The sequence below is a fragment of the Aureococcus anophagefferens genome (assembly GCF_000186865.1).
Source record: "Aureococcus anophagefferens unplaced genomic scaffold AURANscaffold_70, whole genome shotgun sequence".
Lineage (NCBI taxonomy): Eukaryota > Pelagophyceae > Pelagomonadales > Pelagomonadaceae > Aureococcus > Aureococcus anophagefferens.
In genome coordinates this window covers 1-11,796 of record NW_008705621.1, presented here as the reverse complement: position 1 = coordinate 11,796, position 11,796 = coordinate 1, and the positions used below count along the sequence as shown (strand labels likewise).

General features: G+C 68.5%; 3 protein-coding genes across 3 annotated transcripts; 1 reads left to right on the top strand and 2 right to left on the bottom strand.

Annotated features, from left to right (window-relative positions):
• Window positions 1–81: 81 nt before the first annotated feature.
• AURANDRAFT_68164 (hypothetical protein) lies at window positions 82–2,432 on the bottom strand (the record flags this gene model as incomplete). Its single annotated transcript, XM_009043796.1, has 3 exons — window positions 82–760; window positions 816–1,492; window positions 2,316–2,432. The coding sequence occupies 3 exons, from the start codon at window positions 2,430–2,432 to the stop codon at window positions 82–84; spliced, it is 1,473 nt and encodes a 490-aa protein (XP_009042044.1).
• A 2,242-nt stretch (window positions 2,433–4,674) lies between these two features.
• On the top strand, window positions 4,675–8,059 carry AURANDRAFT_68163 (hypothetical protein; the record flags this gene model as incomplete). The annotated part of the gene is made up of 4 exons (XM_009043806.1): window positions 4,675–4,914; window positions 5,085–5,656; window positions 6,613–7,468; window positions 7,760–8,059. The coding sequence occupies 4 exons, from the start codon at window positions 4,675–4,677 to the stop codon at window positions 8,057–8,059; spliced, it is 1,968 nt and encodes a 655-aa protein (XP_009042054.1).
• Window positions 8,060–9,202: 1,143 nt separating this feature from the next.
• Window positions 9,203–11,595, bottom strand: AURANDRAFT_68162 (hypothetical protein; the record flags this gene model as incomplete). The annotated part of the gene is made up of 2 exons (XM_009043795.1): window positions 9,203–10,399; window positions 10,849–11,595. 2 exons carry the CDS (start codon window positions 11,593–11,595, stop codon window positions 9,203–9,205), a joined length of 1,944 nt encoding a protein of 647 aa, XP_009042043.1.
• Window positions 11,596–11,796: the final 201 nt, after the last annotated feature.

Below are 11,796 nucleotides of genomic sequence, written 5' to 3'. Positions count from 1 at the left end.
TGGGGGGGGGGGGGCGGCGATCGCCGCGCAGCGGGGCCGGAGCGCGGAGCTCGATGTACATATGTACATAGGCGCGCGCGCCTAGTGCTTCATGTAGGAGGTGTCGAACCCATCCTGCTCGATGACCTCCTTGAGGCAGTCGGGCGTCCGCATGACGAGGTGGTTGATGCCGCACCACTTGTCGCTCCGCTCGAACTCGAGGTTCTTCCACTCCTCCTCGACGATCTTGATGTGCTGGTCGCGGCTGCGGATCTCGCCCGCGCGCGCGAGCACGCGGCGCTGGCACTCGCGCCAGGAGCACTCGATGGGCGAGTTGATGTCCGGGGAGTAGCACGGGAACTTCGGCGTGTCCTGCGTCTGCATGTGGCCGCCGGGGCCGGGCGCCTTGTCCGGGAAGTTGCCCTCGGCGTCGCAGCGCTTCGACGCGACGGAGGCGAGCTTGTGCTTGCGGAAGAGCGCCGCGGTCTGGTCGTTCCAGTGCTTCGGGTCGTTGTCCTGGATCACCTCGATCGTGATCGCGCGCGTGTTGCGGACGTCGCAGGAGTCCGAGATGGCATCGTAGAACTCCGGGAGCCGCGGGACGAGGCCCTCCTCGAGGATCTTGATGTAGCGGTCCTTCTTGAGCGTCTCGCCCTGGTCGAGCCACATCAGGTTCGTCTTCATGTTGTAGCCGACGCCGGCCCAGCAGAACGCGCGGTAGAGGCCGCGCGCCTTCGTGTGCGGCAGCGCGCGGTTGTCCTTCTTCCACTCGATCATTGTACTGGACGTCGGTCATCTGCTCGGCGTGGGCGATGTTCCACTCGCCGTCGTCGAACTTCCACGACCCGTGGCGGCTGTCGTAGAGCCCGAACTTCTTCTCGTCCGTGAAGAGCTTGCGCTTGAGCAGGTTCGGGTCGCGGAGGATCTTCGCGAGCCACTCCTGGGCGAACTGCACGCGCCACCGCGCGTGCCACGGCGTGAGCACCATGTGCTTCTCGCCCTTGTGCGAGTAGCTCGCGCCGAAGTCGACGAGCGTGCGCCGCACGGTCCGCACGCTCGGCGCCTCGCGGTCGTCGCCGGACTTGCGCCGCTGCTCGGCGACCTGGACGACGATGTCGGGCGCGTTCATGCCCTTGCGCGCCTTCTCCTCGACCAAGCTCTTCGTGTTGGGCGTCATCTGCTTGGCGACCTTGTGGCGCCCGTCGGAGAACAGCGCGCCGATGCCGTGCTCCAGGTACTTCTCGTACCACCCCGCGGTCTTGAAGTTCTGGGCGTTCATGCCGAGCGCGTTCATGATCTTCGTGACGCCCAGGCCGCTGTACTCGAGGAGGACGCAGGCCTTGATGCGCTTCGCGACGGTGTCGTTCACGTCGACGATCATCTCGACCTTTTCGCCGTCGTCCGCGGCGCCGGCGGCCTCCGCGCGCGCGCGCTTGCGGTCCTGCTTCGCGCGGTGCTGGCTCGTCGCGAATTCGTCGGCCATCTTGCCGACGAAGGCGTGCGACAGCGCGTCCTGCCGCAATTGCACATGTGATCGACGCAGCGCTCTCCCTAGCTTAGATGTAACCCTAGAAAACCACCATTTCTTACGTCCCGTACTTTTAGTGTGACGTCGCGATAGAGAGGGAACAGGGTAATGTAAATTACGAGGATGATGGGGAATCACGAAACTACTCAATTCAGATAGAGCCCTTTTTCAAGTTCACTATGCTGACTACGAGGAATTCCCTTTTTAGGTTCAGCCCCGCAACTCGGCTTCCACCCCCTTCGCCCTGGATTCTGCCGGTCTCCCGTCCCCTTCGTTCCGGATTCTGCCGGTCTACAGCGAGACGGACAGTGGAGTTTAGCGCGCCGAAGGCGCGCTGAGTTTCCCCGCCGAAGGCGGGTTGTGAATTTCCGCCGAAGGCGGCCAAGTTCGAGTTTAGGGTTCGGGTGTCGGGTTGCCCGACGGCCGGGCCGGTCATTGGCCCTTGAAAGGGCCAAAGACCGGCCCGGCTGCGCGGGAGGGTAGGGTTACAGGGATCTGTGACGGCGCGGAGCGGGCGTGCGTAGACCTGTAGTCCGTCGGGGCGGCGGAGGTCGGGGGTTCGAGGACGGTGAGTGGAGCGAGAGTACGAAAGTGGGGGTGGCAAACGTCAACGGTATCTCCGCGCCGTAATTGCCACAAGCGTTGGCCATGGGGGGCGCGAGTGATCTCCTCGACGCGGCGCAGCGACGCGCGAGTGATCTCCTCGACGCGGTGCATCTGCGACGACCATCTCCGCGACGAGAGAGGCCATCTCCGACGGAGCGACGACATCTCCGACGCAGCGACCACATCGCCGCGCCGCAGCGACAATCTCCGACCGGAGCAGGAGCAGCAGCATCTCCGACGACGCCATCGACGACGACGCCGCCGCCGCGAAGAGCGGCATCGCGATCTCCGCGAGGGACGCGACGGCGGAGCCCATCATCGCCTCGACGAACGAGGCGAGGGACGGAGACGATCTCGGCGACGGAGACGACGATCTCGGCACGGACGATCTCTCGGACTCGACGGAGAGGAACGTCGCCGCGGCACGCCGCCCGTCATCGCCGCCGACGGACCATCGCCCAGCGCATCTCCGACCGCAATCTGGGCATTTTTGGCACTTCGACGGCGAAAATTTTTCCCGCTGCGCGGAGGCTTTGATCTCGAGGATCTCCGAGGGACGCGGCGGGTGGGGAGATCGAAATCTCCGCGGAGACGGAAGAAAACCCAATCTCCGAGACGAAAGCGGCCGATCTCCGGGACGCGGGCCGCGCCGTGCCGGCGCGGCCTCCCATCTCCGCCCGGCGGCGCGCCTGGAAGGCCCGCGCGGGAGACGGGACTTGGAAGGGATCTCCGCGGAGCGACCATCGCCCATGTCCGGCCGCCCGTCCCCACGATTTCGCCCTCGACGGGGACGGAGACGAAGGAGGAGATCGATCATCCCACGGTTCTATCGCAAGGTTCTATCCGGCGGAACTCGGAGATTGACGGAACTCGGCGGACGGCGCTCTTCGCGGCTTCGACGGCGGCGAGGACGGTACCTGCTCCGCGGCTGCTCCGCGTCAGCGTGGCCCTCGGTCGTCGCCGTCGCCTTCGCCCTGGGGCGGGCGTACGCGGGCGCGATACGGCCGCGCGACGCGCCGGCGAGGACGGAGCTCTCTCGGGCGGACGGCGCTCCTGGCGCGTCCGTATCGTCGCCGATGACGTCGCCGCGGAGCTCGTCGTCTCGGGTCATGTGGCGAAGTCGCTGGCCGGTCCGCGACTGCGCTACGACGACGTGCGCTCCTTCGCGGAGCTCCTTCGCGGCCGGCGAGGACGTCGCAGCTTCTGGACGTGTCCTACTGCGAGACCTGGTGCGCGAGCCGGTCCGCGCTCGCCGAAGCCGCGACGCTCGTCTCGGGTCATGTGGCGATGGAGACGCTCACGGGCGACTGCGCTACGACGACGTGCGCTCCTTTGCGGAGCTCCGTCGCGGCCGGCGAGGACGGACCTGTCGGGCGGACGGCGCGATGGAGCACCCTGTCGCGGAGCCCCACGACGACGTGCTCTCCGCGACGTCGTCGCCGCTTCGGCCGCGCCGCGGAGCGACGACGTCGCCGCGGTCCACGACGGCGTCCATGACGGCGGAGGCCCCGTCGCGGCCCCCGCGGGCCCGTCGAGGCCGCCGCGGGCCCGTCGAGGCCGCCGAGGCCTCGACGGCGGTCCGGGGAGGGCGCCACGGCGCGGCGGTAGGCGGCGGCCAGGAGGAGCTACGCTCGAGGAGCCCGCGAGCCCGGCGGACGGTGCTCTCCGTCTGGAGCCGCGCGCGCGCGCGCGCGTCCGTCTTCCCGCCGGTAAAAAAAACCTCTCACCGACAACAAAAGACGTCGGGCCACCTCCCGCGACGCCGCCCCGTCCGCCGCGGCGACGACGCACCGCCGGCACAGCGCCCTCGGATGTTGGGCCCATCCCATCGGATCCCCTGCCGGAGGGCGTCGGGAGGTTGAGTCGGCGGCACCTTGCACCGCACGGAGCAGTCGGGCTGCCGCCGATGGGGCGCTCCGGTCGCGCCGCGGGGCAGCCGCGGCGCTGGACGCGCGGGACGCGCGAGCAGGCCGCGAGGTGCTTCACGTCGACGGCACCGTCGGCGCGGCCCACGTGCTGAAGTGTGCGCGGCAGATCCGATCTGTCGGCCTTGCTCAAGAAGCAAGTCTGACGGCACGATGGTCGTCTCATCAGAGCACGTCCACGCGCGCGTATTTGCCCGCGTCCCGCCTTGTCGAGCTCCGCCTGCCCTCCCCGGACCGCCGTCGAGGCCTCGGCGGCCTCGACGGGCCCGCGGCGGCCTCGACGGGCCCGCGGGGGCCACTTTAATAGCAGAGTTCATTTTTTTTCGCATCTTTCGCTCCGAAAAAAATGCGGGCGCGGCGCGTGGTGCGGCGTCGCTCGCTCGACGGCCTCGCCGGCGGTCCCGAGCCTCGCGCGCGCGTCGGTCTCGCGGGGCTAGCGGCCGCCGACGTTCGGCGTCGGGCGCCGGAGATCGTCGACGGAGACGCTCGAGATCGACGTCCCGAAAGAAATGCGGGCGCCGCGCGTGGAGAGGCGCCGCTCGCTCGACGGCCTCGTCGGCGGTCCCGAGCCTCGCGCGCGCGTCGGTCTCGCGGGGCTAGCGGCCGCCGACGTTCGGCGTCGGGCCCGTCGCGGAGATGACGGAGACGCTCACGGGCGACGTCCCGACGCAGGTGGCCGTCGAGGGCGAGACGACGACGCTCTACGCCCAGCAGCGCGCCCACGTCGGTGGGAACACGCACAGCCGGGACTTCGTCGACGCCATGGTCAGCGAGGTCGGCGCCGGCCGCGGCGGCGTGAACCAGCTGGGGAGCGCCGGCCCGCCGGCGGTCGGCCCGCGGCGCTACGTCCGCCTGCTCAACCACCGGAGCGCCGAGGTGGGTCACACGGAGGCTTCGCGATGACCTCGTCCTTTTCCCGCCGCGCGCGCTCGACGCGCTCGAGCTAGGAGGCCGCGAAGCTCGCGAGCACGTCGTCCGTCCGGCGGGGCGTCTCGGAGAGCCGCGCGGGGGCGTAGCGGCCCCTCGACGACGCGCTCCTCGCGCAGGTCCCGGTGCTGCACCAGAACGTCGCGCTCTCGGCGCTGCCGCTCCGCTACGACGCCGCGTACAGCCACGTCGTGACGGACCACCTCGTGACGAACGACCTCGTGATGGACGAGTGGCACGCGACGCTGCCCTGGTGGTCTCGAGCCGGCGTCCGCGCGCGCGCCGAGAAAACACGTTACGCGGTGCCGGGGCACAGGCAGGACACCGAGTCCGAGTCCGAGTCCGACGACGACGACGTGTTGGACTTCTACGAGCAGTTGTGGGTCAGGCCACGCGACGTCCGCCGCTGGGAGGCGTGGAACTTCGAGGTCTTCACGCCTCACTCCAAGCTCAAGTACGGCGACGTCCGCCCGACGATCTTCCTGGCCAAGACGCCCGTCTTCGTGGAGGAGATAGGAGAGGTCGTCAACTCGTTCTTCAACACGCCAATCAAAACGCGCATGGAGCGTTGTCTTATCCGCATCAGGGCTTTGTCGCTGTACCGCCTGAAATTCCCCATCTCCGACACTTTTAGCCGTGTCGACAGCGCGCCGAGTTGGAACGTGATTGTGGTGACCCAGCTGCGTCATGGGTACGCGCGTCGGGATTCGCTGCCGCTCGATCTCGGCTGAGAGAGTCTCACGCGACCTCCGCAGGCCGAAGAGCCGGATATCTACGAACAGCTGGACATCTACGTCGACTCGCTGCCGGACCTCTGACGAGTCGGACTCAGACTTCGACATGCCCGGACTCAACGCGGCGCCCCCCTTGGACGATGACATTCCCTTTGCTGTTCTCTCTCCCTTTGATTCCTCCCTTAGCCGCGACTAACTGACATGCCCGCGCCCTGCGCGGACGACGGCATTTCCGCGTAAAGCAAGCGTGGTATTACGGCTCCTCGCGTGGTCGCTCGACGAGCGCCGCTGCTCGGACGGGCATGCCACAAGTTCCGTGTCCGAAGCGCCGGAACGGCTAGCTCGTAATTTTGGGGCCCTGGCGACCACGCGGCGGGCTTTACGCCAGATCCGACGCGAGACGTTAGGAAATCAAGGGCGCGGCCCCCCCGGCCTGGTGAGGCGCCGCTCGGGCGCCTCGACGAGTAGCTCGTGGACGCGGCGGCCGACGATCTACTAGTTCTGCGCGAGCCAGATCTGCATCGCGTGCAGTGTGTCGAAGGTCGCGGTCAAGGGCATCGGCTCTTCGTCGCGGAGGTCGCGATGTGCCGCGACGCGGTCGTTTCGTCGATGTTGTTCTTCTGGAGCCACCGATGCTGCCTCGCACGGCTGGGCCATGTGGACATGGTGCGCCGCGATCGCGTCGTCGACGGCGCGGAGATGCTCGGTCGTGTGCAGGTCGGTCTGCGCCGTCGCGTCGGCGCTCCTCGTAGGCGCCGCGCTGCTCGTGCGAGGTTTGAGCAGCGGCGGCGTCGAGAGCGCGGGCAGCATCGCGCCGCCGGGGCTGCGCAAATGTGCACGATGACATCAAGGTACCGCCGGGTGGGCAGCCCGATGCGCTTCGCGCTGGAGGTGTGTCGTGTCTCCGCTGCAGCTGCCGCCGCCATGACGAGCTCCGGGTGATTCGCATGGAGCCATTGGACGCGGGCGAGGCGTCGAGAGTGGCCATGCCCGACGCGGCGACCATCGCGAAGACGACGGTGGAGACGCTCACGAGCGACGCCGAAATAGTCACGGCCTACGGCACGGGCGCGCTCACGGCGCGCGTGCTCATCAAGGCCGTCGCGGGCAAGCTCGGCGTCACGGACGCGGCGCAGGCGAAGGCGTTCGTCAAGCCGACGGTCAAGGCGACGCTCATGGATTTCATCGCGAATTACGTGCCGGGGCCCTGGGACGGGCCGTTCGTGCCGTGGCGGCGCTCGACTCGCCCGCCTCCTCCGTATTACGCACGAAGTACGTGGGCGTCGACCGGCGACCGCGTGAAAGCGCTCGAGGCGCACGTGCTCGAGGACGGAGCCAGGTCCGACTGGGACATGGTCTGCGACTGGCTTTATGAGCTCCGCTACATGAACATCTGCATCGACGACCTCATGGGGAGCAGCCTCGGTCGCACGGTGTCGGGCCTCGAGAAGGTCGACGAGAAGGTCGACGACGAGCCCGTCGCGAAGCGGGCCAAGCATTTGGTCAGGAAGTGGAAGAAGCTCGCCGCGCGGGCGCAGGCGTCCGGCGGCGCGGCGCCGGTCGAGGTCGACGTCTCCCTCGCCAACTACGTCCGCGACTTCCACGACGGCGGCATGGCGACGCGGAAGCGGCAGAACGCGATGCTTCATATTCAGATGTTCGCCAGGGCCAAGCCCAGCGCGTACGCGAGCAACTTGGAGGCGCGCGTCGCGCACACGGACGCGATCCGCGCGACAGGCGTTGTTGACGCGCTCCTCGAGTTCATACACGTGGTTCCGGCGCTTGGAGGCGGAACGGAGGCGCTGTGTGAGATGGCCAGAAGCTGCGACGACGCGGAGACGATCGTCGAGGCCGGTGGTGTCCAGCGGGTCTTTGAGATCCTGTGCCTGCCTTCTTACTCGGCTGAGAACTACCATGCGAATCACCAGGTTCTCAAGCTGCTGATGATGATCGTGATGAAGTCGTCCAAGGCGAGGGCGATGATTTGCGAGGAGAGTCGGTTCATCAACGTGCTCATAGAGTGCCTGGGCTACCGTTCGCCTTGTTGTTATTTCGCTCAGTCAGTGCTGGAGTCGTTATCGGAGGACAGCGACACGAACGCCGTCGCGATCATCGCGTGCGAGCTCCGCGCGGTCGCAGTCGTCGAGCTCGGGATGTTCGGCTGCATCACCTGCCGCGGCCTGCCCGATAGACGTCTCCTGGCCATCGCGGGCGAACGCGCGAGGCGCGAGGCCGTCCTCGTCGTCGCGCAGCTGCTGCGCGAGCGAGCGCCGAGCTCTCTTCAGCGCCGCGTCCCGTGGGTCCTGCGCCGGGTCATCGTGTCCTTCGTCTTTTGCCCGAACGCGCTGGCCTCACGGTGACGGCAGACAGGGTCGCCGCTCCCGCCTCGCCTCCGCGCCGCAGACGCTGTTCCAGCCGAGATAATGACGGTGTGCCGGGACGGGCGTTCCTCGGTGACGCGTGGCGGTGGTAAAAATTGCAAATCCCCACAGCGAATACGACCGCGCGGACGCGTCGTCGCCCGCCCTTCAAGTGCACTGCAAATTTGCCACAAGCGTTTTTGGGCTTGCCGACATTATGGGCTGGCACTTGGCCGCGCGCCGCTGCGCAGACGATCATGATGCCAGCCGCGAGAACACGGCTCCCGAGGGCGGCAACGCGTTGCATCGCGACATCGTCGGCGACGTGCGCGAGTTGCTGGCCGAGGAGCGCGGCGGCGTCGACGGCGGCGACGATCTCGCACCTCGAGATCAGACCGTCCCGGCGACGCGCGAGGACCTGCCGGGCGCCGACGTCGCGCAGCATGGAGAGCATCGAGCGGCGACGGGTGACGCAGCGGCCGAGCGTGAGCGCGCAGCCCCAGCGCCTCCCGCCGAGGTCTTCGAGGACAGCCACCGCTCCGGCGCCGCCGACGTGTGAGCAGACTGGTCGCAACGCTACCGACGCGGTGGAGCCTCTTCGACGGCGCTTCTTCGACGGCGCCTCGAGCGTGTGCGACGCGGCGACGGACTGGCGCCCGTAGGCGTTCGCCCCCGTCGTGCCGTGGATTTCTTCCCGCGCGCTGGCGCTCGACGCGGCGTTTCCCTGCGGCCTCGGGGCGACACACGCGCTGCGCAAGCTCGAGTCTCGCCCGTCGCCAGCGGACGGGGCGGCACGGTCGGCGAGATGGTCCTGCGGCTCCACAACCCCGCGGATCCGCGCCCGGCGCGCGTTCGCCGGCGTGAGCCCCCACTCGACGTCCGACGCTCCAGTTGCCGTGGTAAGCTCGTCTAGACTCTCGCCGGCGTGGACTCGGTCATCTTCCAGGCGTTGATCGCGAGCGCACAGGATCAACGTTACAACAAGGGGGGCGGAGAGCAGCACAAGGGGGCGGGAGAAGAGGAGCGGGTCATGTTCGCGAGGAGCTGAGACTCCAAGGCAGGCGCGTCGGCGGGGGTGCGTCGCCTCATGCGCTAGAGAGAGAGACTCGGCGCGATGATTTGAGGGGCGACGCCGTCGCGCCGCTACACCGGCACGTTCTGCACGAAGAGGTACCGCAACGCGACCGGCTCCATCCACAGGGCGGGCATCTCCGTGAGGGCCGTGTGCTGCGCGCCGTGGGCGCAGAGGAGCCTGCCCATGGGCAGCGTGTCGTTGAGGTGGAGGTGCTCCCGCGCCGCCGCGTCGTCGAGGAGGTTGAGCAGGCTGCCGAGCTCGGCGCGGTCGGGCGTCGGGATGGCCTCGGTCTCGAGCACGAGGCGGGCGAGCTCGAGGTTGACGAGGGCGCGCGGCAGCGCCCTGGCGTCGGCGACGAGGCGCGTGAGGGCGTCGCCGGCGTGGACGGCGCCGTGGGCGATGAGCTCCTTGGACGCGGCCAGGTGGCGCCCGAGGAGCGCGACCTTGAGCGCGGAGTCGGAGCCGCGGTAGGAGTTCGCGTCCGCGCCGTGGTTCACGAGCAGGCGGACCCGGTACCAGTCGCCCGTCTCGGCCGCGTCGAAGAGCGCCTCGTCGAGCTTGGCCGTGCTCATGGCGACGCGGGGCAGCGCGAGGCGCAGGACCTCGGTGTCGAGGTTCGGCTGCCGCACGTTCTCGAGCGCGTTGCGCGCGAGGTATTCGAGGTGGTCCGCGGGCTCGCCCATGATGTCGAGCGCGGCCAGGTCCCAGTCGTACGCGAAGTCGATGGCCGACTCCGCGTTGTCCGAGTTGAAGACCGTCGGGTCCGCGCCGAGGTCGATCAACATGCTCATCATGGGGTAGTCGCGCCGCACGACGGCCTCGTAGAGCGGGGGCCCGCCGTACTGCACGACGCGGAAGCGCCAGCAGTCGACGTCGGCCCCCAGCTCGACGAGGCGCCGCGCCGCGGCGACGTGGCCCTCGACGACGGCGACGATGAGCGGCGTCACGGCGGGGTTCTGCTCCAGCGGCGCGCCGCAGTGCATGACGAGGAAGTCGATGGTGGCGAGGTCACCCATCTTCGCGGCGAGGGCGAGCGCCGTCCAGACGTGGCCGCGCGAATCGGGCGCGGACTGCTCGAGCACGCTGGCGCCGTGGGCGATGAGCTCGGCGAGGACGGCGGTGCTGCGCGTGCCGACGGCGGCGAGGAGGACGCCTTCGCCGCAGAGGCTGACGCGCCGCGCCCGGACGTCGGCCAGGATGGGGAAGAGGAAGTCGAGCGTGTTGATGCCGCCGATGCCGAGCACGAGCATCACTCGCTGGACCAGCTGCGCGGCGCCCTCGGCGTCGTTGGGGTCGTCGTCCATCGCCGCGATGGGGTCGTCGTCCATCGCAGAGCGGACGCGCGTGGCTGTCGAGGATGTGCTCGTCGTCGCACAGCGCCGCGTGGGCGCGTGCCGCGTTCTTGGATTCGCGCTGGACTACTGCGGGTCCATCACACAAGAATCGCAGAGCCGAGGCGAAGTGTTGCAGATGCAGTTGCCCTCGGGGAGCCGTCCCAAGCGCGCTTTTGCCCTCCTGGGTTCACGACGCAATTCGTAGGATTTAGACAGGGAACGCGTGGCCTTGCTCAGCCGTCCAGCGACGGGGCGGCCGCTTCGAGGTAGCTCGCGAAGGCGTCGGCCGTCGTCCGGAAGTGGATGATGCGCTGCTTGCGGTGAGGGAGGTCGTTGAATGCCTTGAGGAGGTCGGGCGGGATGTGGTTCTCTCGGTCGACGACGTAGATCTTCGTGATGCCGGCCGTCTTGGACTCCTTGATCATGAGCTCGACCATCTCCGTGTCGCCCGAGAGGCCGACGATGATGAGGACCTTTGGCGTGCCCGCGATCTCGCTGAAGGGATTCGTCCGATCGAAGTCAAAAGGGTTGCGCTTGAATTGGGTGTTGTCGTAGAGCGCGACCTTGGGCGCGAGCTGGTTGCCCGCGCCGTCCACGACGGGACCGTCGGCGACGGCGAGGAGCTCCTGGTACTGCTCCCGCGTTGTGGTGACCTCGTGACCGTCCGGACTCCAGGGGGCAAGGACGCCGTGGACTTCGTGGACGGGCAATCCCGACGAGGCCGCGAGGCCGTCGACGTTCAGCGTCACGATGACGGCCCTGTCGGGCATGACGTTGCCGACGGTGCTGTAGAAGTGGCCCTGGGGGTTGGGCGCCTCGCGGTAAGCGACCAGGGCCGCCGCAAGCGGCTTGAGGATGCGGTTGACCTGGGCCCAATTCCCGTCCTCCGGCCAGACCAGCTCCTCGCGCATCGTCTGCGTGAAGAGGTACGCGATGAGGCCGGCGGAGGCTCCTGCGCCGCAGAGGATCAACGCGTGGGCTTCTTCGAGCTGCGCGCGCAGCTGCTCGAAGTCCCGCCGCGCGACCGCGTCCAGGTCCGCGAAGGCGACGGCGTCGGCGACGGGGGGCAGGTCCACGGTCCGGAAGGTCGGCTTCAGGTCGACGGCACGTTGCGAACGGCGCGCCATGACAAGGCGGCGCCTCGCGGACCGCGACGCGGGCGCGAGGCGAGGTCCGCGCCCGCTGCGACCGGGGTGGGGTCGACGGCCTCGCGGACCACGAGGCTAGCGCGGCGCGGTGCGAGAGGCGTCGCAGCTCGGGTCGGCCCGGGGCTCCCTTGTTTGTGCATCATCGACGTCAACATCGTTCAAAATCGGCTCAACCGATGG